This window comes from Orbicella faveolata, unplaced genomic scaffold (genome assembly GCF_042242905.1).
Source record: "Orbicella faveolata isolate gen_17 unplaced genomic scaffold, um_ofav_v1 contig_13, whole genome shotgun sequence".
NCBI lineage: Eukaryota > Metazoa > Cnidaria > Anthozoa > Scleractinia > Merulinidae > Orbicella > Orbicella faveolata.
In genome coordinates, this window is record NW_028301540.1 from 23,643,421 (window position 1) to 23,670,464 (window position 27,044).

At 40.1% G+C, this 27,044-nt stretch overlaps 1 protein-coding gene across 1 annotated transcript; it reads right to left on the reverse strand.

The window, feature by feature from the left end:
* LOC110058678 (uncharacterized) lies at positions 1–27,044 on the reverse strand. The gene is made up of 7 exons (XM_089285874.1): positions 26,970–27,044; positions 21,544–21,646; positions 18,992–19,264; positions 16,295–16,375; positions 14,127–14,612; positions 11,013–12,332; positions 1–2,455 (listed from the first exon to the last, which is right to left on the reverse strand). Exons 3-7 carry the CDS (start codon positions 19,224–19,226, stop codon positions 1,941–1,943), a joined length of 2,637 nt encoding a protein of 878 aa, XP_089142000.1. The 5' UTR covers positions 19,227–19,264; positions 21,544–21,646; positions 26,970–27,044; the 3' UTR covers positions 1–1,940.

Below are 27,044 nucleotides of genomic sequence, written 5' to 3' on the forward strand. Positions count from 1 at the left end.
TCAATTACGTCCACTTTAATGGTTTCCTTGGCACCGTTTCCTACACTTTTCAAAACCTATGAAAAGCGTTACAGACGTTTTCGCGCAAAGGAAGTTCTCAAAGGGCATTTTTAATTCCGAAATTTGTTATAGTTACGATTAATTAGTAATTAGACCTCGTGTCGCACAATTCAGCGAGTAATCGTGCTCGTAATTTCAAATCGGCCCCGGGCTTCGAGCTCGTCCGATTTTTAAATTACTCTCGCGATTAGTAACAGTCATTGGACCGAGTAAAGTACAATTCAAGGAGAAATCGCGCGAGTAATTTCAAAATCGGACGAGCACGAATTGGATACCTCTAATTGCACACCCACGTGATCGCGCGCCGATTACGTGACAAACAGGCGCGCGGAGAACCAATCACGATCGAGAATTTCGTTATAGATACGATTACTCCCTGAATTTTACTCCACTCAGTCCAATTACTATTACAAATTCTTTTTTCCCAACACGTTTACCGTATTCCAAATTCCCTTCTGCGTCACAAGCTTGAGAGAGTATTTTTGATGCATGATTCTTAGAGCCACGCTGCCAGCAGATTTGAGAGTATAGTACTACATGAAAAGACTCGCCTCGTCGCTCACATTAGCAAGAAGAGAAAACTTTGAATGCAATATTCATAGTTGTACCTAGTATTGCTTTTGTCTTTAAAAAAATATTGATCAAAGTCCACTATATCTAAATAAACCACTCAAATTCGGAATTTATAACAATTAGGCAGGAATTTTTTGGTGTTTTTTCAGATAACGTGACTGAGTTATTACATAGGAATAGCGACTCTTTTGTAGGTCTGCCTGGAAACTAAGTGCTTCAGGCAGGATTTCTATAAATTATTTACAGTGGACGCTATTTAATTAACTTCTGGTTTTAAGAGACCACTGATAAAGTAGTAATTGTTATAATCGGACACACAGGAAATCTCGAGTAGCAGTGTCCCTAAATTCTTTAAATGCGAATTGTGCACACTGTATACACAAACTATTTTCACAGAGATTTTTTGAATGGCTTAACCTTAGTACAGAAAAGCGCTAGACTAGGGACTCTAAGTATAATTGAGAATTGACTTCCAAAACTGAGATCAGAACAAACAAACCAGAACAAACCCTTTGGTGAACTATTTTCGAAAATAAGACTAAAACTTGCCAGAGAGTCTAGGATTTTGAGAAATCCAACCAAAAGTAGAATTGCACTTTTTGCACTGCGGCCGCCATTAAATTGAGCCGAAAACTTGGGCATGCATATTCACATCACTCTCAGAGAAAGACGGCTCGGCCTTTTAAAATTGTCTTTTACATGCTTGTTTTGTATCACAATTAAAACACAAAGGTATAAAAATATTGCCAAGAAGTGCATTTTCACTTTGGGTTAGAGGCGCCTGAAGATTGCTGCTTTTAGCACTTTGAAAAAAGCCTTAAGATAGGGCATTTTTGAAGGCAATTTTCGTACACGGAAGTTTTAAATGAAAAATACGTTTTTACAAAGCTCTGTTATTGTTCTACAGCATATAAAAACTTCAGCTTGGGCAATTGAGAAGCCATATAGTGAGAACTGTGTAAGAAAAGGATTTTTACGCGTAAAAACTGCAATTACGAGGGTCACACAAGCACAAGTAACTCCATGTCGCCACTTCTCAATTTAGCCGACCGTCTTTCTCTGAGAGTGATGTGAATATGCCCAATTTTTCGGCTGAATTTAATGGCGACCGCAGCGCGAAAACCGCAAGTCTACTTTTTGTTGGATTTCTCAAAATCAAAACCTCTCGGGCAAGTTTTAGTCTTATTTTCGAGATAGTTCACCAAGGGGTTTCTTCTGGCAATTCTTGATATTTAGAGTTCCCTGGTCTTCAGTTGATATCCTTAAAATTTTCATAGCTCGTAGTGTTATACAGGACTTAAAACAGGTTATATCTTGGCGAGTGTTCCGTATAACTCGAGTCCAGATAAATAAATTCCATATTTGCCAGAGGAATTCCTGCCTGTCTGCAAAATACGGAAGTAACCAAAGGCCCCCACTTCGCCGTCGACTGTCCATCTGCCTGTAAAATATGGAGAGGGATCACGGAACTGTAGGGGGTCATTTGGATCCTTAGCACTGTTAAGATCTGTCCATATGAGACCGTCTATGGATCCCTGAAGCTTCCATTCTCGAAGAATTGATTCACCATCTTTTTTTCCGTGCCTTAAAGCGTAGTGTGTGATAACCAAGCGATAATTTTCGCCCAAGTCAACACACCACCAGGAACCCTTCATCGCAGCTGTTCCACTCTCTTTGCCTTTGCTGTGGTGAAATATATCACTTGCTTTTCCCGGCCCTTCAGACGATCGGGTAGCAACAAGTTTGACTGAGCTATCTCTATTCAAGGTAGATAAGACGCCAGTAGAGCTGTAAAATTCCTTTCCACTAGGTAGGAAAGCGCCTGTATATAAGTAATAATCAAAGAAGACCTATGGTCAAACTCGTGGATTAAGTAATCTAGAGATGAAACATGTTGGTGAACTTGTTATCACTGGTGTATTATTAAAGGCTGTTAAAACAAGCCGGGTTCATACCACGCATGGTAGCACTTATCTCACAAAGGGTACGCTTGATTCGTTCGCTTTTGTTACACACAAATTACAAACACCTACGTCCAGAATATAGCTAGGGTGGCAAAATTGCAGCTGAACATGGAGTGGTAAAGGCTAAGGGTTCTTGGGTCACAGAGGACACTCCTGCCCAAAAAAATCATAGAGTACTCCCCCCTCTTTCCCCACACCCAGATCATGATGTTGATTTTTGTCTGCCAGGTGGGAAAATTTACATGTAGTCAAGTCGTACGAGCTTACAGATGATTTTCATTACATTTCATTCAAGGCTATAGGTAAGGTTTCTTATGAGACAGCACTTCTTCAACACTTTACTTCTTCTTTTCGCGTGTCTCTGTATATTATTATCCGTTAAATACATCAAAATAAATAGACTCTTTTGCAAGCATTTTCAGTGTTGATCCGAAAAATCTGTCGACCCATAAATATGTGTTCCAACCAGCTCACAGGGGTTTTCTTTCCCTCAGTTATCTTTTCATTCAAGAAGAAAAAGCGTAAACAAAAGACAGGGTAGAATTCATTTTTAAAAGCTTATCAACATCAAGTATTTGGGAATTTCTTTCTAAGTTTTTGTGCATTTTACATCCCACTTAGAGATCGGATCAACGTACTAAAATAAACACGACAAGTATAGAGAACACAACTTTAATCTCGAAACTTAACTCGATGTCGGTTGAACGTGGGCAACTCAACATGAAAAACTTCATACAAACTGCAAAGCTGCGAACGAAAGTGCTGCTTGAGTGAACGTTGGATCTCACAGGAGAACTATAATCAGCCAAACTTGAAAAGTAAAGGGATAATAAGTCAAAGACTACTGCAAGGCTGACACAACGTGGTATATTTAAAACAATATTTCGGCTGGCCTCAGGTTTAGATGTTACTAAATTACAAAAATGAAATTACAATATTATATTGTGGTGCCGATGTTTGTCCTGTTTTCAATAGCTGTTTCGTTCATTGAAAATTGTTCGCTTCGCTCATATAAGTTCATTAAGGTCGACGAATAAGACAAATTCTCATCCAAGCTTACCACATTAGCATATCAGGTCACTTTCCAGCAAACAAATGCTCATCTCCTGGTCATGTTTAACGCCTGGACGAGTCAAAGGTTTATGAAACTCAGCCTTCAAGTTGGCCATAGTACTAATTCAAACATTCGAACTCCACTTCAATTTAACGAAACACCTAATGGTCGTGTGAAAAATCATGAATTTGGGCAGAAAGCCTAGCGGTGACTGAACGGTTAGTATTCCAACATGGCTTCAGGCTCGGTTACTATTCCAATATGGCGTCGGGCTCGGTTACTATTCCAATATGGCGTCCGGCTTGGTTACTTTTTGGCATCGGACTCGTGCGCTCTCGTCCGGGCAGACTAATTACGAACAGTGTCTACACTTGAGTGAGCGACACACTTACATATCGGAGTCCCCGCAACAAACACGTTTCTATACGCTTCGTCTATCCGCGAGTTTAAAAGCAACACTGATAGTGTCAGTGGCATAAAAAAATAGGCGTTCCATATGGGGTATCTGGGCTTACTGGGTGAAAATTAGCCTTCGACTGGCTGGGAAGTATATTTGTATTGCTGCCAAAAGTATTGTTTGAGATGGTTTGAATTGAGAAGGCTTGAAAACGAGGCCGTAAGTGGGTTGTTCGGCTTGGATGTTTGTGTTGATCTGCCTCCTCCTGTCTCCAATGGAAGGTTCAGATTTTGAATCAAGAATATGGTTACCCACTCTTACTGAAAGATTTAATTAGCCCCTAATGTTACATCCTAACAACAACCATCCCCACCATCAAAAGCTTAAATTTTGGTCCTGATTGCATGTCCACTTAAACTTTTAAGAAGTTTGGTTAAGCGTCCTAGCAAAACTGAAAAAAAAAAAAGAAGAAACAACCGTTTAAAGAGTGCGTTTTTTTTGTTTACTTCTCTGTGATTTTGTTTCCTGACGGTTCCAAAAGAGTTATTTCTCTGAGAACCCTTCCGGTCTATTTTTTCTCTTAAGACTACATTGACATTGAAAATTCACCAAAAAGGGATTAAGAAAATATCAGAAACAGTAACAGATTCTAACGAATTAAAGTTGAAACCTTTTTTGCACTTAAGTGTAGGATTTCGTGCTCGAACAGAACTCACTGCACTCGCCAGGTGTTACTAGCGAAATGGTTGTAAAATTCTTGACAGGGAGTTTTGTTCTTCGTCAAATTTAATTCAGAATGTCCGTGTCAAAGATTTCGACAAGACACTGCCCTTACTTTTGCTTGACGCGAAGAAATAGACCCTCCTTTAATAGTATCATTTAGAGTGTTACTTTTACCACTTAGTTTTAATTTTTCATAGACGTGTTTGCAAGGCAAATAGGGCTACCCTGGCAGTAGGGTAACCATAGCTGAGCACTAGGGTAACCCTAGCGCCTGGCTACTCTACCTGCCTTATAGACGCTCTTCTAGGGTCAACTCGTCTAACCGGGGCAACTTTATTTGGACTCAAAGAAATGAAATATAATAAAATACCGTCAAAGCAAATGAATTTCAACTTAGGAAACATCATTTTAAATCATATCTGGTTTTGTTTTGCTTGAGACAGAAAAATTTTAAATAACGTCTGAAGAACCTATCAATGAGCGATTGTTCAGTTGGGGATCATGTAAGCGCGTCAAAAAGAACGTGAACTGACACAGACGTACTGTACATTACTAGGTAGGGCAAGAAGTTTGAAGTGAAAATAGAGGGTACATGATTAAGGTGACATATATGATGGTAATTAAACTGAGTGGAGTGCAATTTGGTCTGAAATCATACGCGTGATTTCAAAATCGAATGAGCGCTCAGCGCGAGTTCGCTTTGAAATCACAGGCATGATTTCAGTCCAAAATTGTACGACACGAAGCTCAATTACCACTTTGTTAGATCCATTTTCAAATCGCCTTAATTAAATTTTAGATTTTGATGTATTGTTCCGTTTAGCCGGTTTGTTAAAAATAGCGGAACCGGAAACACCTTTGCATCTCATTTAGTATGCAAAACGATGTCATGTGACGAAAACTCATTCGAGTATATCAAAGGAACAAGCAGTTCTGAAGTCAGAACAAAAACAGTCTGCTTCATACATAAAATTTCAATTCTCGTCGTCTGAATCAATGATTGAAGGCCTTCCTTTCCTCTGTGATTGAGGCTTAGACTTTGGAGAAGGAATTTGAAGGTGCAGCCGGTGTAATTCTGCGATGGATTTCTTTCGAGTTGTGAAACTCCCTCGAATTCACGATGTCCACTGGATAGTTTTTCTCTTTTGAATACCCGTTCAATGGCTCTCTGCATGATTTTAAGAGATTTCAGATCATCATCATCTCCGTTTCTTTTTGTGACCTCAACGTAGAACTCGGAACCTTGTCAAGTTCTTGCTGCGCCATTTGTTTCAAGATATTTTCAAGATGGCTCGACTGCACTAGGAAGACCTGGAAGACGTTCGCTCATTCACTATTTTGTGGATCGGGCCGTATTTTGACTATGTTTATTCACAGTGACAGAGTTGAGCTCTTGTATTGCTTCTTTTGAAACTACAGGAAACGTGGAAACATCTACCTTCTTAAGAGTGCTATGAATTTGTTGTTGTGTGGTTTTCGTTTGTTTACGTTTTCTGGACTCGGTATCATATGGATCTTAAGCAGATGATGAAGAAAAATCGCCAAAATATTCGTCAAAATGGACACTGAAGGTTGGAAACTTCCCTTAAAGTAGGTCTTCAGCCTGAAGGAGCTCATAATCGTAATTCGGAAACTAAATAATTAAATTTGTCAATTGTTTTGAAAAGAAAAAAGAAAACCAACAACAACAAAGTTGGCAATAATAGTTGCAAAATTCACCACACGATAGCTTTTAGTCTTTCATTTTCCTGAAATTTTATTGGTCACTTTAAACTAACCTTGAAATCTGATTAGTTATTTTGTTTTACTGCCCCATTCTCGTTGGCTGAGAAAAAGATGCGATATAGAGAAAAAAATAGTGCGATTCGTGAATAAATCGCACTGCTGCGAGCCAATCAGATTGCAAGGATAACCAGTGATTTCAAAATGGTTTTAATAAAATTATTTATTTATTTCCATATTTACGTATTTATTTTTATTTTTTTGTTTAGAAAATAGCCCAAAATAAAAAAAAAAGCGCGTTGATTGGTTAAAAATTCTGTTTTCATAACTCGATAGAAACACGGAACAGATGTCGTAATCACGTTGTTCGATACTTTCTTTGGGCTGTTATCTGAAAATATATAAAAAACACTACCGAGTTATAGAAACACCTGAGAAAAATCTCGCGTAGCTGTCGACTCGTGTTTCTCGTTCTCCTTAACTTCCACTCGTGTTGCTTCAACTTGATAAAAACACGGAATTAAAACCTCAAAAAATGCTATAAAATGATAAGTGTTCGACAAAGTTCTGTTTACCTTCGTCAGAGTAAAATATCTAGATGAATAATTTAACAGAGTCTTAAGACATGTTTTGAACCCTAAGGAGCACAATAAAAGGCAAATAGGCCTTAGGGAGAAACTGGCGCTTATTTACAGCATCGGAATTTATCGTGGAATGTCAAGATTCTAAGGAAAAAAAAAAACGTTTTCGTCGGTTGCTGACGCTACGTTCTAGTACTTCTACGTGGCTGGGATGGATATTATGTCCAGTCGTTTTCGCGTGCTGTTCAATTGCCGATTCATTGTTCCTCTTGTACCAGGCTTGTGCTCTGCCCCTCGAGAGTTCCAAGATCTTTTGCTTTCGTCGATGTATACCAACGAACACGATCTATAATTGACTTTGTAAACAATTCCAGTCACCTGATTTACGCTTGGGCGCTCTTTAGGTTTCTTGAGTATATCACCAAGTATTTTGATCGACCGAAAAGCGGTCGTAACTTTCTTTTGGCCCAGAATACGCAGGATTCTTTCATAGACTCTTTTAGCATCCTTAACTTGATTAAGGCAAAAGCTGTTGTGCCACCCTTGTCTTGTTTCTCTCTCTCTCTCTCTCTCTCTCTCTCTCTCTCTCTCTCTCTCTCTCTCTCTCTCTCTCTCTCTCTCTCTCTCTCTCTCTCTCTTCGCATGGCTTCTCGATAAATTTAGCCGGGTATCCATTGGCTTTCAGATCGCTGACAACGCGTTGTTCGTCACTGCTTCCATGCTTGGTGCTCAATGGCAGGCTCCTGGCTGGGTCCATGAGATCAGAGTTTTCACAACTGCTCTGTTGCTGTGTGCTGGAATATGCGAGTCAAATGATGGGTTCGTTTGCGTGGCCTTACGGTATACACTCACTTCCACTCAGTCATCTGGGAGAAGTGTGGTATTAGTGTCCAGGAAAGCAATTGTTGGGTGACATGTGGACGTTGACGACGTCTCTAAGGTTAACTGAATGCGGGGGTTTATAGAGTTGAGGTGCGTATGGAAGGGTTCTACGTCGTCCTTCTTTAGACAGGCGTTGGAGTCGTCGACGTACCGTTGCCACAATCTCGGCTTGATTGGTGCGAGGCTAGGGCTTCTTCCTCCACTTGCTCCATTTGTTAACTCTGCGATGACAGCTCTAAGGGGTGAGCCCATAGCGCATCCAAACACTTGATGATATTGCGTTCCTTCAAATGTGCAAAAAGCTGTTTTTTAACTCGAGGGAGAGCAATGCAAAAGAAGGCTCTGATCCTGTCTCAGGTTTGTATGCGTTTTCCAATCAATAGTTTCTTGGGGTTTCCGTTTTACGATACCTATAGTGAGGTCAACTGTTATCGAATTGAACAGGGAAACCACATCGAAGGATACTATCAGCTCATCATTGGTTACTCTTTGACTGCTCATGAAATTAGCGAATTCATTGACGTTCTTGACGGAATAACCGTTTTTGCTCTAGAGATGTTGCAGGATGGAGGCCAAATGCCTAGAGAGAGTTGGAGCACCATTAATGCAACTGCTGATCGGACGCAGTTGAAAATTGACGCATCTTGGAAGGGTGAAATGGTTTTCCCGTTACTGCAGTTGTATCTTACGGATCTTTGGTAAGCCATAGAAGGATTCTAGAGTGAAAACTTCCAGTACTTCGCTTCAGTTAGATCCCCTGCCTTTTTGAGATACAAGAGGCGTGGAGGCCCTACATGAAGTAAGACGATTGGAAAAGAACTTAACAACACAGGTGCCATGCAAACTATATCTGCGTTATCCACACCAAAGCAAAGAGAGCGGTATTTTACCACAATTCACGCTGTCCCGACTGCCAATCGACAACCCCAAGGCTTGGGACGGTACACATAAGACGGGCTAGAAATGCTTACGCTTTCTCATAAAGGAATGTCACCGTAAACTACAGATTCTCGATTAAGACAAAGACGCGTTAAAATCAAAAATCGAAAGCAGAACCTCAAGATAGCGCTGCGGAGGGTTAAATTAGGTACCGACAGAAATGTGCGAGTCTAAAAACTTAAGTTGAGAAAAGAAATCTAAGAAAGTTGAAGGAAACCTCGACGCGAGGCGAAGAGGATATTAAGAGAAGATGGGTTGTTAGCATCTCCGAATAGGAACTGGAACTTCGCATTTACACCATGGCATATACCGACTAAAGAAATCCTCGCTTCAGTTGAATCTGCAATGCATCGTCTGCCACACGAACGTCAAGACATCATGAAAAGCGAAGTTCACAGCACTCTAAGGCAAGGCAAATCCCCCAAAAGGAGCGGAATCTTACAAGAGAAGAGTAAAAAGCCTTCAGAAAACTAAAGAGCGATGAGAGCATCGCAAGCGTAAAAGCTTACAAAGAAAACTGCGCAGTTGTGCTGAACAAAAAAACATTATAGCAGCAGGTTTCGTGAAATGCTCCAGGATAAGAAAACCTAAGAGCCAGTCACAGACAAAAGACAGAATCCGACAGCTTAGGTAGAACAAGACCTTCAGAACAAACTCTCGTATCTCAAAAGACGAGGGGATCTAACTGAAGCAGAGTACTGAAATCAAGATTCCATCCCAGCATCGTTCTATGGCTTACCAAACATCCATTTAGATACAGCTGTAGCAACAGGAAAACCATTTCACCCTTTCAGGAGGCGAAAACGTTCAAGTGCCTCTGCGCCCCAGCAACAGTTGCATCGTGCCCCAACTTATCGTTTCTCTAAGCATTTGGTCTCCATCCAGAAACATCTTCAGAGCAAAAACGATTATTCCGTCAAAACGCAAAGGAATTCGCAATGATGAGCTGATAGCATCCTTCGAAGGGGTTTCCTGCTTCGATACCAGTCGACCTCACTATAGGTATCGTACAACGGAAACTCCAAGAAACTGTTGATTAGAAAACGCATGCAAACCTGAAACAGAATAATCAGAGCCTTCTTTTGCTCTCCTCCGAGTTAAAAAAACAGCTTTTTCAGTTCACGTTTGAAGGAACGCAATATTATCAAGTTCTTGGATATGCCATGGGTTCATCTCTTAGTGCTGTCATCGCAGAGTTAACAATATAGCAAGCGGAGGAAGAAGCCTTCACCTCATCATCAGTCAAGCCCAGGTGGTGGGGATACTCCAACGCCTGCCTAAAGAACGTCGACTTCGAACCCTTCTATAAGCAGCTAAACTCTATAAACCCACACATTCAATTCACCTTAGAGATGCCGTCAGCGCCCACAGGTCACCCAACAAATGCTTTTCTGGACACTAATACCACAGTCCTCCCCGATAGTCGAGTGGAAGTGAGTGTATACCGTAAGGTCACTCACACGAACAAGTACCGATCGTTTGACTCCTATAGCCCAGCACAGAGCAAGAGAACAGTGGTGAAAAGTCTTGTGGACCGACGCAGGAGCCTGCCATAGGCACCACGCAGGGAAGCAAAAGAGCGCCCAAGCGAGAATCAAGTGACTGGAATTGTTTTCAAAGTCAATTGTAGATCGTGTTCGTTTGTATGCATAGGCGAAAGCAAAAGATCTTGGAACTCTCGGGGGGGGGGGGGGGGGGGGCAGAGGTCAAGCCTGGTACAAGAGGAACAATGAATCGGCAATTGAACAGCACGCGGAAACGACTGAACATGATATTCATCCCAAGTACGTAGAAGTACTACAACGTGGCGTCAGCAATCGATAAAAACGCTTATCATCAGAATCTTGGCATTCCACGCTAAATACCGATACTGTAAATGAACGCTAGCCTCTCCTTAAGGCCTATTTGCCTTTTATTGTGCCCCTTAGAGATCAAAGCATGTCTTAAGACAAATTATTCTAGTTATTTTACTCTGAAGAAGGCAAAGAGAACTTTGTCGAAAAGTTATCATTTTATAACATTTTTAGGTCAGATCCAACATTTCTTAGGGTTTTAATCATCAACTCTGACCGCTCAAACAATATTTACAAACACGGAAAATGTGAGTTAATACTTACGGTTTACAGCGTTCTTGTATTTATTGACTTCCGCATCTAGTACTTTGCAGTTTTCACATTCCTTAGTTTCCAATTCCTTCCGGAATCTCTCGTTCCTCCTTTCCAGCGCTTTAATCTTCTTTTCCAGATCTCCAATCTTTTGAAAAGAATTCGCGTTTGCTTTTGCGATGCTGTCGTTATATTCCATGCGAAGTTGTTCTACTTCACATTCTTTAGTTTTGATTTTCGATTTGAGGCTGTTGTTCTTCGTTTCCAGATCTTTAATCTTTTGAAGGGAATCCTCGTTTTCCTTTTTGAGGCTCTGATCTTCCTTGCGAAGTCGCTCTGTTTCAGAAAAAAGTCGATGATGTTCGGCTTTTACTTTATCGCATTCTCTTGTTTCACGTTCCGCAGTTTTGATCCTCGATAAAAGGTTGTTGTTATTCGTTTCCAGCGTTTTGATCTGCTTTTCCAGATCTTTAATCTTTCGAAGGTAATCTGCGTTTTTATTTTTGAGGCATTTATCTTCATCGCGAAGTTGCTCTAGTTCAGGGGAAAGTCGATTAAGTTCGGGTTTTGGTTCATCGTGTTCGCTTGTTTCACATTCCACAGTCTTGATTTTCGACAAGAGATTATTGTTCTTCTTTACCAGCGCTCTGTTCTTGTTTTCTAGCTCCTTAATCCTTTTAAGGAAATCCTCGTTTTCTTTTGTGAGACGCTCAGTTTTGCGTTTAACTTTCACTTCACTTTTCTTTTTCTCGTGTAACTCTCTCTCTATTCTTTTCTTGTCGCTAAGGAGTTGAGACTCGATCTCTTTTTTCTCTTCCCTTAGGTTTTCAATTACTTGCTTCAGTTCGTTTACTCGGACAGGAACGAGTCTTGCATTAGCTTCCGTTAACCTCGCCTCTCTGTTCTGTTTCTCTGCTACCAAAGTCTTCTTCTCTTCGTTATGTTTGAACTTAAGGTGCGCCATTTCTGTCTTAACATGATGGAGTTCCTCCTCCAATTCTTTTACACGGACGGTATCCAACCTTTCTAGTCTCGTGTTAGCTTCCCTTAACTTCGCGTCTCTGTTCTGTTTCTCTGCTACCAATGTCTTCTTCTCTTCGTTGTGTTTGAGCTTAAGTTGTTCCATTTCTGTCTTTAGATGATCGATTTCTTCCTCCAAATACTTTACTCGTACAGAATCGAGTCTCTTTAGTCTTGCATTAGCTTTCCTTTCTTCCTCTGTTTCCAAAGTCTTCATCTCTTTGTTGTGTTTCAACTTAATTTCCTCCATTTCTGTTTTTGGAGCGCCAAGCTCTTCCTCCAGCTTGTGATACTCTGAACAACTTTGATTTCCTGTACAAAACAACACTTTGTTAGTTTTCAAAACGTATGCTTTTTTAAACAACTGGTCCTTAAGCTGGAAGTTTTCAAAAGTTGATTGTTGGCGAGGGGCGACCCCCTAAGCCAAGTATCAACGTTGACAGAAACCGAGAGGAGTTGTCTAGTAATCGCATCAGGAAAATCCTGATGCGAGATTTCAAGTGACTTTAAATTAGAACCTAATTTGAAAATAAAAATAAGTATTGGTAATCACATGGTGACAGGTGACACTATTTCCTAATTTCACGAGTATACTATTTGTCTACTTTTAAATATAGTGGGTGACAAATTACGTGTACAATCCTGGTTTTTTTTTTTTTCCCTTTACTATCGAGAAATTTCGCGCCAGCATTTCCGTGGCAATTTTGTAAATTAACGCTGACATTTTGCACCCTCTGCTATGGTAATAGTAAACAGCCGAAAATGACAGGACAATACTAAGGAACAGTACTTTTTATGCATGCACACTAGTTATCTAGTTTGAGCACTCTGGCATGGCTTAGACGATACCACAAGTGAGGGATCGTTTGGGGTGAACATATGGTTTCTCCTCCATTCTAGCATCAGCACTGTACTGATGAGGCCCACTGAGAAGGCCGAACATCGCCACCACAACGTGCATTACGATGGCCGAACACAATTTTTGCGCGCGCTTTTGCTGATGCAATTCAGCGCGCGCACAAGGATTGCAAAAAACAAACATGCCTTCAATAGAGCGATCATTTTATTTACTCAACACCCGCACTATCTGTGCCATTTTTTTCTATAATTGAACGCAGTGTATTGATGGCTTTAGTCTTTTATGACAAAGATATGTTAGAAAAGGTAACGATGCAAAGAACCCAGCGATTCTCAGCTTTTCTTTGTTACCGAGAGAAACCAGTTAAATGCAGCGCATGCGTAATAAGTCAAAAAATTGCGATTGGATGAAAAATTGTACTGTCGGAATACGCCTATTTCTCGAGAACCACTTTGGCACGAATATACTTTAGGAAATAAGTAACTGGGGTAGTAAAAATAATTGAATTCTAACAAAGGAAATTCTAGATATTCCAGTGAACCCTCCACAAGGGATGACTAAAGATCTCTCTGTTAAATTATTAGCAAAATGGTGTTAACTTGTGAGAATCGCTACAAGCTTGTTGCATGCAAATTATAAAGAAAATCTAATGATTAAATTTTCTACAAATAAAGAAACCAATTTTAAAGGCCTGTTTATATATATTCATGTTGCCATGGTAACGGCACATACGTCAGCCTAACCATCAAAAAACCAAAGTTTGTGTTGTTAACTTGCTGCCATTTTTGGCGACCGCGGGATCAAGGGTTTTAGAGAAAAAGGTGAATGAAACACAGGTATCAAAAACTGTGTTCAGCCACCTTAAAAGGAAAATTTTGTTGTCAGAAATTAGCTATGTTTGCCATCTTTTACATCTTCATACATACACTGTTATAGACAACTGTGATTCATAAAACTTAAAAAGAGCTCTAACTTGTAACTCTGCCTTTGAGTTCTTTTGTAATGACCATATTAATCATCAATCATCACAATCAAGAAATTTATTTTTACACAAGAACTTGCGCGGTTTGCATCAAGAGATGCATCAAGAGGCTAAAAAGGATATAAAAATACTTTCAAACCAAAGAATTGTTTCTTTGGTGCTTACAAGAACAATTAGTTTGGAAATCGGCCACCCCATTACGGGAAAATGTCTTCCGTTAACCGCGAGCATATAGTTCCCAGAAGTACCCGCACGAGAAACTTACCTTCAAACTTTGACTGCATTTCCTGTCTGCCCAGACTTACAGGGAAATCGTCGGGCTCGACGGCATTCGGTTTTCTGTCCGCAGCCAACTCGTTCTCACAACTAGCGGTTTCGTTCAATACGGTATCATTATTGCAGTCTGACGATTTTACGATTAACATTTTGCGCTTTCCTGGAATCTTTTCACAGTAGTCCATTTGATCGCGTTCTTTTCCGAAGTGTTCCATCTCTTCCACTTCAACGTCTTTCACGCTGTTTTCAAATGACGCTTTGAGCTGTTTCACTAAGGTCTCTATATCCTGAATGGCTCTCGTCTCCATAACTTTGTTACCATCTTTTTCCTTTAGCAATTCAGACAGGCTTTTGACGTTTTCTTCAAGCGTTTCCAGTCTTTGCTCCGTGCCAGCTGTCATATCTCTAACTATCTGTCGCATTCTGGCACTGTGGATTCGAGCGCGGTCTTTATCGGTCTCCACCGCTTCCTTTCCTGCCGGAGTTACGAAGAAGATAGTTTTATTTCCTACATTTTCTGTACACATTCATTCGTAATAACAGAAGCTGTCTTTTTTAATTTCATTTTTTATTGTTTACTTACAATTAGTTTTTGTCATTTTTTCACTTATTATCTATCTAGTCTGCTCTTATTGGCTGCAAGAGATCACGGGGCATTTTCAGCTAAGAGTGGATGACGTTAACGGCAACAAGGAAAATTGCCCACAAAAATTATTTACATTTAATCGCGAAATCAATCCAACAGGAAAATATGAAATCTCCCGTTCACAGCAGGTATAACGAGTACGATAAGTCTGAGAACTAATTAAGACTCGTTTACTCAAAAGCAATGTTCTAAACTTGGTGTAATGAACTGAATCCTGCAAATCTATTGCCAGAGGAGAATACTTGGAATCTTTCGACAAAATACGATCTCTAGAGCTGAAAGTGTTTATAACGCCAAACATATCTTTTAGCGAGATTAAATCTGTGTATTTTATGGAGAAAAATGTCGTAAAAAGTTTTTGTTTTGTTAAAATTGCGATTTGCTTTGAAATTGTTATGGTGGGATTATAAAGCACACAGCTGAGGGGAACAGAGATTGGTGCCAGTTTTGAAGTGAAGAGCAGAGAAGTAGATTCGGAAGAGTATGGAATTTCCGCAGAATGTCAATAAACCCAGGAATAGTGCGTTCGATATATTGAATGTGTGGCTGCAGTCCGATGGGGACTGTTATTATTGGGGATTATTTTATTATGGGGGATTTTATTATTGCTTTGTGCTTCGATGCGCATAAGATCTTGACTTCTACAGTGTAAATTGGAAGTCAAGATCTTCGGGGTATGACCTAATTAACTAGAAGTAGTCACAGATTAGCGAGATGCATTCGATACCTTAGGAGGGGTACTTCAGGAATCAGTTGATGAGGTGTGCTGTCGAGGAATGCAATATGTTTAAGAGGATATTCAGTTGGCATTTGGCCATCTGACTGCTGGATGATTTATGTTGTGACTACAAATCTGGCCTTTTTCCGTCGTTTAAACTTGATGAATTATTAATGAGTTTGAGGAGTAAAAATGTATTATGATGGGTGATGCAAGGAAGATTATCATCCAAACTGAATCAGATTCTAACACCAGTTGATGTAGAGTAATGTCATTCCACAGAGAAAGACCTTCACACTGCATACAGAGCTGAATTAAATAAACAGAATCGCCTCAAAGAGTCGAAGAAAGAATTTCAGAATATCCTGACTTGGGATAATTATTTGCATGATAATTCGCAGACGAAAGTCTGGACTCACTTATGAGTTTTTCAGGATACTTTCCGCCCACTTGTTTATGATTGATTCATATTACATTCATTATCATTGATATTCTGTTGTCTTTTGTGCCCAGCAGACAGAGCTCGGCGGTCAATACTAAATGGCAAACTATTGAAAATTTACTAAACAAAATGAAAAGAACATTTTGTGCAAATATTGCGTTGATATACTACTAATTCCTAGCTTTCCTCTAGGAGAATAGGGCCATATAGCGTTGATATTGGTCTGCCAAATTACTCATGTTTCCTTTGGAAAGTACATCCCGGCTTTTAAAGATGTATCCATATAAGAAAATGTATAGCATTTATATATGAACTACGCTAAGTTTAAAAAATAAGTCTTATAAAACGTACCTGTGCTACCTGTAAGTCTTCTTCGAAGGTCTGCGCTGTTTTCTCGTTCAATTCTAAGTTCAGATCTCAATTCTTTGTTTTCTGCAGTGAAAGAAGAGCAGTAGACCCTATTAATGTTGCACCGTTACGTAATGACAACATTGATTTTGAAAAAATGCAAAGTACTGTGTGGGCGGCAAGGCAAGGAGTCACCCGGACACGTTAGGGCCATTTATACGAGAAAAATAAGTCACGGATTCCACCAGCCGCGGCTTACATAAGACGCGAACTGAGCCATTTATACGAGCGCGGCTTATATAAGACACGAATTGCTCGTATATATGGTTCACGGCTTATTCGTGACTAATGCCTCGCTTTTGTGTTGGTTGTCGTAGCAATCGCAGAATTGCGCGAGCTCTCGCGCGAGCGCGGGAAAATCTTGCGCTTGCGAAGTGTAAGCTCGAGTCTTACGTCAGCCGAAAACAAGCTGCGATGCCATTTATACGAGTGGTTTCTTGTCTTATATAAGCCACGACGTATTTAAACCTAGCTCAAAACCCTCGTTTACACAAGCTGCGGCTTGTGTCCTTACACAAGCGGCGGCTTATGTCATCCACGACGTGAACTGGTTAAAATGTACCATTTATACGGTAAGTTCGGGTCTTATTTTCGCGGCTTAAATAAGACGCAAACTTACCGTATAAATGGTACATTTTAACCAGTTCACGTCTTACACAAGCCACGAACCATTTACACGAACGCGGCTTATATAAGACGCGAATCGCTCGTATGAATGATTTACGGCTTATTCGTGACTAATGCCTCGCTTTTGTGTTGGTAGTCATAGGAATCGCGGAAATGCGCGAGCGCAGGAAAATCTTGCGCTTGCGCGGCTTATTTTCTTCGTATAAATGGCCCCAATAGGGCCATTTATACGAGGAAAATAAGCGGTAGCTTACACAAGCCGCGGCTTCAATAAGACGCGAACTTACCATATAAATGGTACATTTTAACCAGTTCGTCTTACTCAAGCCGCGGATAGCATAAGCCGCGGCTTGTGTGAAGGAGTTGACAGCATTCCTTTTAATGATACAAAGGCCGTCATCCACATAGCGTTTCCATACTTTAGGTTGTAATTCAGACGTGTTGATGATCACGTCTTCGATCGTTTCCAGGCACAAGTCGCCACCACAGGGCTGACGGGGCAACCCATCGCGCAACCATGGATCTGTTTGTATATCTTGTCATCATAAATAAAGAAGTTGTTAGATAAGACAAAGTTCAACAATAAAATGATTTCATCGGCTATTCAGGCTCGTGCGTGAAGAAAGTGTGTAAAAAAGGTGTGAAAAGGAATGCTGTCAACTCCTTTCACACTACACTTAATTCCATCGATCCACACATCTCATTCACTATTGAGGAGGAATCTGACCAACAGATCGCTTTCTTAGATACTTTGGTTTCCCGCAAGGATAACAGGATCACTATCGGTGTATATCCAGAGCAACCCACGCGGGCAGATTTTAAATTTTTTCTTCTTACCATGACAAACGCCACAAGATTAGCAAAGCCGAGACCCTCTTACACCGCGCAATTAACTCCTTGGTACATCGCAAGGAAAATATCGAAATCAACCACGTCGCTGATGCTCTACGAGCCAACAACTATCCCTCCTATTTTATTTCCAACATCTTGAAGCGTAAATTTTCCAAACCACTCACACAGAATCCCCTGAAGAATTGTTTTGCATGTTTTTTTGTTTTTTGTTTTTTTTAACGGCTTGGGCCTCAAGAGAATCCTAACAGTTTTGCTGTCCTTCCCTTCATCAATGGTGTCACACAACCACTAAGAATAATTCTTCGAAGGCACGACATTCAAGTTGTAAATAAGCCCTTCATGTCTTTGCAACACGAATTTCCTTCTCCCAAATTCAGACCATCTATTGAACATCAACCGAGTGTGATTTATAAAATACCCTGTGCCGATTGTGATTGTTGTTATGTTGGCGAGACCGGCCGGTGTTTTGAAACTCCTAAGAAAGAATATATCAGGAATGTCAAAACGTGTGCTGATGGATCAAACATTGCGAAACATGCATGGTCATTCGACCATCCTATAGATTTTGACAATTCTAGTGTCATCGACAAAAACTCTTTTCGCATTAGAATAACTTTGGAGGCTTCGCACACCTCTGCTACCAAGCATGCTGACAATAATTCTAAGCCGATTCTAAACCAGTATAGTATTCTCTTCAAACAATAGTCACTTCACTTACACATTTTCTTTGCTTTTGTTCTTCTTATTATTTTCATCTCGCCTTTTCTTTCATATATTTTATCATTTTGCATTCAATTTTTTTATCTGTCGAAGGCTGTAGATCTACAGCCGAATGCTCATGTTCTTTTATAAAATTTTTAGCCAGCGAACGTTTTTATTGTGATCTTGATTATGTCTCATCCTGGCTGCGCTCCAACCTTAATCCCTAAATTATGTTAGAGATCTTGAAGTGGCATGGAAAAGTTTCAATTTTTAATAGCCCTGTTTATTACCACGTGCAAGAGAGCAGTGAGAGGTACTGAAAGAATAACTTTTGATGCCTAAGAACACAACACAGTGACCCCAACCTGGGCTCCAACCCAGACTGCTTTATCTGGCGTCCGGTACATTCAAAACCACTAGACCACTGCACCTACATATAATATTATAGAAATTAATTACCTTTGATGTAACAAAACTTCTCTGCCAAGTCTTTGCGCTGCACAAGCTCATGTTGTAATGCGTTACACAAAGCCTGGTAGGTCGCATCAGTGCCTTTGCTTTGTTTCCAGTGCTTCAACATGTGGTATCCCTTTTCAGACAGTTGGTCATGAGCTTGATCTATTTCTTGAAGCTTTGTTTCACTGACAAGGCGACGCCCAAGCTTTATCCAATCTTTTGCAATGTCAATACCCATTTTTTATAATTCTTCATCTGTAGGTGTGCTGCTTATAACTACAAAGAGAAATAATTCAGTACAAATATATTGTTGATGCAGTGTCGCTGTTGCTCTCAATACTTTAGAATAAGGCCTTCCTTTCTTAAATATTCTATCGTAGCCATCCCAGTAAGGCATCGAGAGAACTTGTAGTATAAATCAGTATATACTTTACGAAAGAATAAAACAGATATTTGTCTACTGTCAAAATTAGTCAAACATCCTCACTCTGACACATGCGACTGCCCTGACACGGTAAGCTAAGCTATGGGAGGATACCCGCTCCCGCCACGGACACTCAGTTGCCAATGGAGGTCGAAAAGAAAGGAAAAACAAGGAAAAACACACATTTTAAACTTTATTTCTCCCATTACTCAGAACCCCATGTTCATCTGGTCCCAGTTGTTGAAACGTTGGATAACACTATCCACCGGATAAATCACTATCCTGTGGATAGCGTGGTCTATTTTGCCAACACTTATCCGTTAGATCATGTAACGATTTGTAGATTTAATACGCTGAATTGCGTAATTAACCCATTGAACAATTGGCGTTTAATGTGGAGTATATATGAAATAATTCATATTTGAATGAAACTGAAGAATGATCATAGCAGTAAATTTTGGAAAATTTACTGCGATGATCATTCTTCACTTTCACCTACAACCGCAATTCAAATATGAATTATTTCATATATACTCCACATCATTTCACTGCTCACGGGAAGATATGAACTCAGTTAATTGTCCTCGTTCCCAATGTGTAGCTTCATAGCTCAGTTGGCTGAGCATCGCACCGGTGTTCGCGGAGGTCACGGGTTCGAATTCTGTTGAAGCCCTGATTTTTTTTTTTTTTTCCAGGCTTCTTCTTTCCAATTGTGTAAATTGGAAAATTTACTGCGATGATCATTCTTCACTTTCAATTGGCGTTAGTTGTAAACTCAGACAAACTCAACCTTACTAACGGAGAATCGAAGCTGCCCTGGGAAACACGTTTCCAAAAATGGCAAGGGATGCGTTTTTAACTTAACATCTGAGCGTGAGTATATCTCTTCGCGACTTATCCCCTCTTCCAGCAAGACTGCAACTCCGTACGAGCCCGCAAAGCGTAAAACCGCGAGTCTGAGTTTACGGTAAAAAAAAAAAAAAAAAGCGCTGGCGTTGTATGCAAACGGAAGGGTACGGAAGAAAGTTTGAAGAAAGTCTTTTGATATGTTTGTTCGAATTTCAACACAAAAGCAAAACCTTAATTAGAATTGGCAGCGAAAAACTGTTAGATACTTTGTCAAATAAGATCTTCACCAATGGAGAACGTCCATTGCAAAGCCACACCGGTTTCGCAAAGAGTTGCTTTCCTTATCACTTTGCATATAAAAGCCAAAGAAAAAGATTTTTTGGGAATACTTGAGCTACACTAAGTATGATTTTGACCGACGGGATGTGGGATACTTTTAAAATTGACGGTAGGAAGCGAAATGAAAAACAGAAAATCACAGGTTAAGAACGTTACATGGAGAACTGCAGCGTTAACCAGGCGGGATCGAGATAAACATTCTGACTGCGGCAGGACTGTAGCAGCGGGATCCGGATTGAAAAATTGACGGTAGGATGCGAAATGAAAAACAGAAAACATAGGTTAAGAACGTTACCTGGAAAACTGCAGCGTTAACCAGGCGGGATCGAGATAAACATTCTGACTGCGGCGGGATTGTAGGATTAAGCCAAAAGTAGCAGCGGGATCCGGATTGAAAAATTTTGGACCCCCGCAGACATTCATAGTCCGCTTCTTAAAAGCATTGCTGTTTTCCGAGAAATAAAGTTGGCCAATAATCTTTGTCTTCACAAGCAAATAAGAATTGTTACATAAGAATAGTCACATAAAAATTGCTCTTGTAGTAATTCGTTACTCATTCTTCACTGCAAGAGCCGATCGATCGAACCTGGTCATTAAATTTTGCCAAATCTCGTCGCTGAGTTGCTTAGTGTGCACTGTGAGAACTTGATCGGCTTTCGTACTTTGTATGCATTTTCTAGCTCAGAGAGATGTTAAAACAACTTAAAGCGAGTAAATGATGTCCTTGAATGGGCGTCAGGAAACGTTTTAGACACAGATCCTTTTGATCGGTTCTTCTTAGCGATTTTTCACGACTTAAAAAATTCATAAAAAGTCGCAGTTGTAACCAAAAGCAAAAATGGTTCCGGCATTATGATCAAGAATGTTTCAACATTGTTTTGCGCTAAAAAATATGTTTAGGGTTGTGGGTACTTGAACCGTGGAGAAGGGGCAGGTGTTACACCTGTCTCTGATGTAGTGGAAATTTGCTGATCCTCGGCATCCATCTTGCTTCTATCTTGGTACCAATCGTCTCTCCCGTCAAGCAGCAGCGTCCCAACTTCTCTCTGTAAACAAATGAAATTTATTTTTGATATTTCGTATCAAAGCGACATGGAATAGATCGGAATAGTACTGTTACATAATTAAATTACCCCTCAGAGATCTGGTCAGAAGGCTTATATCTTGCTGGGACTGTGTCCCAGCCCGCACACTGAAATCGTTATTTCTATGAGTCACATTTTAGGTCAAGAAAGCTTTTTCAGTGACTTAAGAAAACAGATATTAAAAGGAGCAGGTCCATGCCAGGGGCCCCTGGCACTAAGAAACTGATGTTAGCCAATCATAATGCACACACCATCTTTACTATAGATAAGTGAAATCACGTTTTAAACTTTAAAAACGATTTCAGTAAAGTTTATCTACACCTAGCTACAATACTACACAATCATTTTCTATACATGATATAAATAGTCAAGAAAACTATTTTCCATCTACATATAGTCAACCGAAGAACGCCAGACCTACCAAAGGTTACGGTTTAACGCCGGTGGGAAGGGAAGGGCAAGCAGGGCTGTTTACGTAGGTAGACTCGCAGACTGTGTCAGGTTCTAGGTCTAAAAAACGACGTTACAAACTTGTAGTTCATTTGCAGTGAACTTTGCAGAAGACTTGTTCATGTTCTGTTCTAATTTCTTTGGTAAAGTCTGTATCCCGGTTTCTGTAGCATAAAGTGACTAGGGATATTTCTACTTCCCCTTGGATGGGATGCTTGTCCATTGCAGAGTTATCCCTAGCATTAAGTTCGCCGGTACTCATTTATACACCTGAGTGTAGGCTCAAATAGATTGTGCTAGCATAATTTTTGGCAAAATTTGGAGAAACTAGAATAAATTTTGCTGATTTTTATAAGTATTAAATGGTAGCACTGCTATCATAATCAACACATTTTTACAAGCCTGAAATCATTTTTGTAGACTCGTTGACTCCGGAACATATGCATATAATTTTTTTTAGCCGCATTTGCGGCCACAGGAACCCCTGGGAGACGAGACTGGCAGCGGTCACCAAGAGTTCACCGGAACCGGAAATAGGTGTAGATGGTATGGTCGGTCCCAGTAACTTTCATAGGCAATGTTGCAAAATGGCGTCAGCCACGTTGCCTTCGGGAGAAAACTCGCAGTTCTCTTTGTTGATGAAAATAAAATTTTAAAAAATGACCAGCACAAAGGAGCTGTCCATGCAAAATCCTTTACTACTTTTACTAGCACAATCTATTCGAGCCTACCTGGGTGGAGAGAGGCACTGTAAAAGTAAAGTGTCTTGCCCAAGACCACAACACAATGTCCCCGGCCAAGGCTTGCACCCGGACCGCTCGATCCGGAAACCAGCGCATTAACCACGAGGCCAACACGCCTCCCGTTAAGGGAGGGAACTTGGCAGAAGACAAGCTTTTTCTGTTCTAATGTCTTAAGTAACGCTCATGAGGCCACTGCGTTCAAAATCAAATGATAAGACCTTTTCTCTCTCTTCTAACTTTATGAATATAAAATCGAATCGAGAAATTGCTAGTTCTGAAACGGGCGAGCATGTAGAAAGGTTATTAGAGTAAAAATGCAGAATGTGGGAAACGCAAGTTATTTGAAGTGTTTGTCCTTCCCATTCTCTTGGTTCCCCTTCGTATTTTATCTAATCAGATGCTTTATCTGGCTTCGCATCATTCATCCACTACAGGCGCGCACTTCTGCCATTTTAATTAATTAATGTCTAGTTAATTATATAGAGGATACTACATGGCCGCGCGGAGATACGAAATTTATCTTCTCGTGTTGAAAAATATTTCACGAGTGAGCGAGGAAATATTTTTCAACACGAGAAGATAAATTTCGTATCTCCGCGCGGACGTGTAATTTTCTTTTTATTGTATAAAATGTTTACAATACATAACGACGTTTGTGACGATTTTCCAAAGAATTCCGACCACTTTCCGACGATTTCCGAAGATTTTCCAAAATTGGTCCAAAGGTCAGACGACCGTTCCGAACATTGCCCGAAGATTTCCGGAAATTTTTCGAAGATTACAGAAGATTGCCGAAGATTGCCGAAGACGACCGAACAAGATCCGAAGATGTTTCGATCGTACACCAAAAAATTTAAGTGTAGTTAAAGGGACAAAGGATCATTTTCAAAATTGATATCTTCACATGTGAGGATATATCGTTTTTATCAATTTGTTACCACTCGGTTAACTTCTGACTGTAATAAATGTAATAAATACGGTATTCTGAATAAGAAAATACCGCCAATCAGAACGCGAGACGGTTGTATATTCAACGGTATTACTGTACACCCACCCTTCCCATCGTGCGCCGCGCGTATGTTGCATTGATTATGTTAGCCACTTTATTTTCTATGGCTTGGTATAAAATAGTTTTGCAACACTCTCTCGTGATATACTTATAAAATAACTGAGATACTACGTACGCTCTGATTGGTCAATAGAGTTGCTAAACCTATGATCTATTGTACCGGTAAACCACGGTTTCCGATCTATGGCAGCTCTATGCGGAAACAGGAGAACTCGGAACTCTAGCGATAACAAATGTAACAAACAGTTTTGCCTTTCACTGGCTGAGATATCAAAAACAGGAATATCTTTTCATTCAACATAGAAATCTGCGAGGAAAAAAAGGACCTGAAGTTGGTCGTCATATAAAGCTTTATCTGTTTTTTCCACGGCAAAAATTTTACGCCTACTCCGATTACGCTTGAGATTAAAATTAAGGAAGTTTTAAATCCTTTTTGGGGGTGCTTTCCACGGTCTGTGGAGGATAGAGTCCGCTGGGCTTGACTGATCAATTTGGGTTGTCAAAAAAGCAGGGGAAATATTCCTTTCTATTAGACATTTTGAGTTTAACACGATAAATGAATTTGGTTTCCATAAGCTTAGCTTTCAGGCAATAGTTTTCATTTAGCAAAATACCGAGAAACACGGACTTCATAGCCTTCCACATAAGTAAATAAATTTTGAATAAATTTTGGAAGCAGCGTTTCTGTAACTAACCTTTATTTCATTCGCAAAACTTTGGAAAGTTATCGTTACACACTGCGTTGAATCACGTCGCCAAGCACATGAAGTTTAGACTACTTGCACACTTTTTGTACAGCCTTTTACTTTCGTGATGACCGATCCCACCTACGAATCCCTGCATTTCCCCGTCAGAATACTTGTGAGTTGATTGTAATTTTTTTTTTTTTTTTTTTTTTTTTTTTTTTTTTTTTTGCCTTTCACCGATAACCTTTTCCTTTCCTTTCTTAAAACTTTCTTAACGTGAAATGTTTTCGTCGCTTTGCTCTGCGGATTTCGTGTCCGGTGCGGAGTCTGTGCTTTCATTCTTTCATTTGCTGTGATTGGGTTGTCGCGTCATCTCATGAATTTGATGGGAATAAGCAACTTGATCGCAAAAGTACAATAAATTTTCCTCCCATTGTCAGGCTTTTTCCATAGTTATTTCATAAAGGCGATAGAACGCTCTTTCTATGGGTTTACCGGCGCAATAAACCACTAGGGATGTTGGGAGAACACTCGAAAAGCCTGTAAATCACTCGCCTAACAGGGCGTGAATTACAAGCTTTATTTTTCTCGTGTTCTCTCAACATCCTCCGTGGTTTATTGCGCCGGTAAACCCATAGAAAGAGTGGTTTATTGCTTATGGAATATCCTACTTGTCACTTGTATTTTCTTGATATAGACACCTAACCTAAAGGATCGTGTGTATTCCGAGAAAATACGATTGACTTGTGGGATATGTCATGGTATGCCACTCAAAAGCGTCGCATAACTAGTATGTATAAAGTATTGTATATACAAGGGGTCTGCATGGGGTTTGACTAATTCCCAAAAATTGGTCCAAATTAACTGCCGCTGAGTTGAGAAATAGCGCATATTTTTTTCTATTAACTTCAAGATTTCTGAGATCTGCGACACTCGATAGAAATGGGCTGGAATTTTGACTGGTAGCTCAAAAATCGCCGAATTTAACCGATAATTGAGGTTCTAGCTAGTATCCTCATCTAAGCGTCTATACAGTGTGTCTGGGCCTCTGGAACAGGACGCACTGAAAAATAAATTAATGATCCTTAAAGGGAGTAGACGACTGTCTGAATTCTGGTTAAGCAGGGAACTACGGACGCTAAACTAACGACAAACTAGGCCAATTACTTTCTCGTGAAACTAAATTAGGTCTTGCATGTTGGGACCGGTTTCCTTGGTTCATTGTTAATAGGAGTAAAACTTTATGGCTTTAGTCTACTGAAACACAGTTCCTCCAGTTTGAGAATTAGAATAACTAACGATTTTATGAGCCCTGCATTGGTATTTCATCACATGAATCATGAAGTGTTCTCTCTCCTTTTAATTGCTGTACTTAATCGGCAGTTAGTTCTTTGTCATAATCGCGTGAGTTTAGCCGGGCAGTCGACTGCGACTGATGTTATCTCACTCGGTATCGCCAATGTCAAATGATTTGACACAGTAACCATAGCAGTAACTTCAAAACAATGAAGAGAGTAGCAAATTAAATGACGATCGTGTGTCACCAGCAACATTGTTTGTGGTTTAGGATCACACATCAAGAGTGCATTGGATCGAGTCAGCACTGATTCATATTTATTCTGTTTCCACCAACTGATTTGCTGCTTTTTTGCCCACTGCTGTATGTTTTACACCTATTTTATAGCCATACCTATGTTTTATTGGAAATGACTCTTAATGACTGAGAAATATCTTGTTGATTTTGAACAGGGATCAGACAGTGAAACATAGGATTATGCAATTCATTAACATAAGTCGCTTTTAAGTTATTTTATTCATTATTCGCTCTCTTTCCTTCGGCTTACTAATCGACGTCTTAATTAATTTGTCAGCTTAGAAGCTAAACTTGCAGCCTTTGTTTTCCGTACGGCTTTAGTCCGTGCGATGTCGAAGTAGGGGTTTATCCCAACACCTTCGAGTGCAATATCAGGTGTCTTAAACTTAACTTCCTCTTTCTCCATCATGAACATTATTTTACGCCACTGATACCGGTAACTTCGTCATGATTAAGTGGTACCAACAATGCTGCCCTTCAAAAGCCTCTCCTAAGTGAGTGAGTCCTTTCACGAACATTTTAGTCCCTACTTTGATTTTGTCCGGGGAACGTCGATACTCGAGAATATAAAATGACCCGGCGCGAGGTACCTCTGGTAAGACATATATGTCAACCTTTCGCCAGGACTCGAGAAAGCAGTTTAGGAGAAGGGCGAATTGCTCATATTTTGAGAGTTCATAGTTCGTTTAGGTAACCTGGTAAGGTTATAAGATAGCTCTTTTAGCTGCTAAGATTCGCTTACCTTATCTGGCTAACTTTGCAGGGTCTTGCAGTGATCTTGCGTAAGCTTTTGTTCGGGTTTAATTAGATGCCTGTT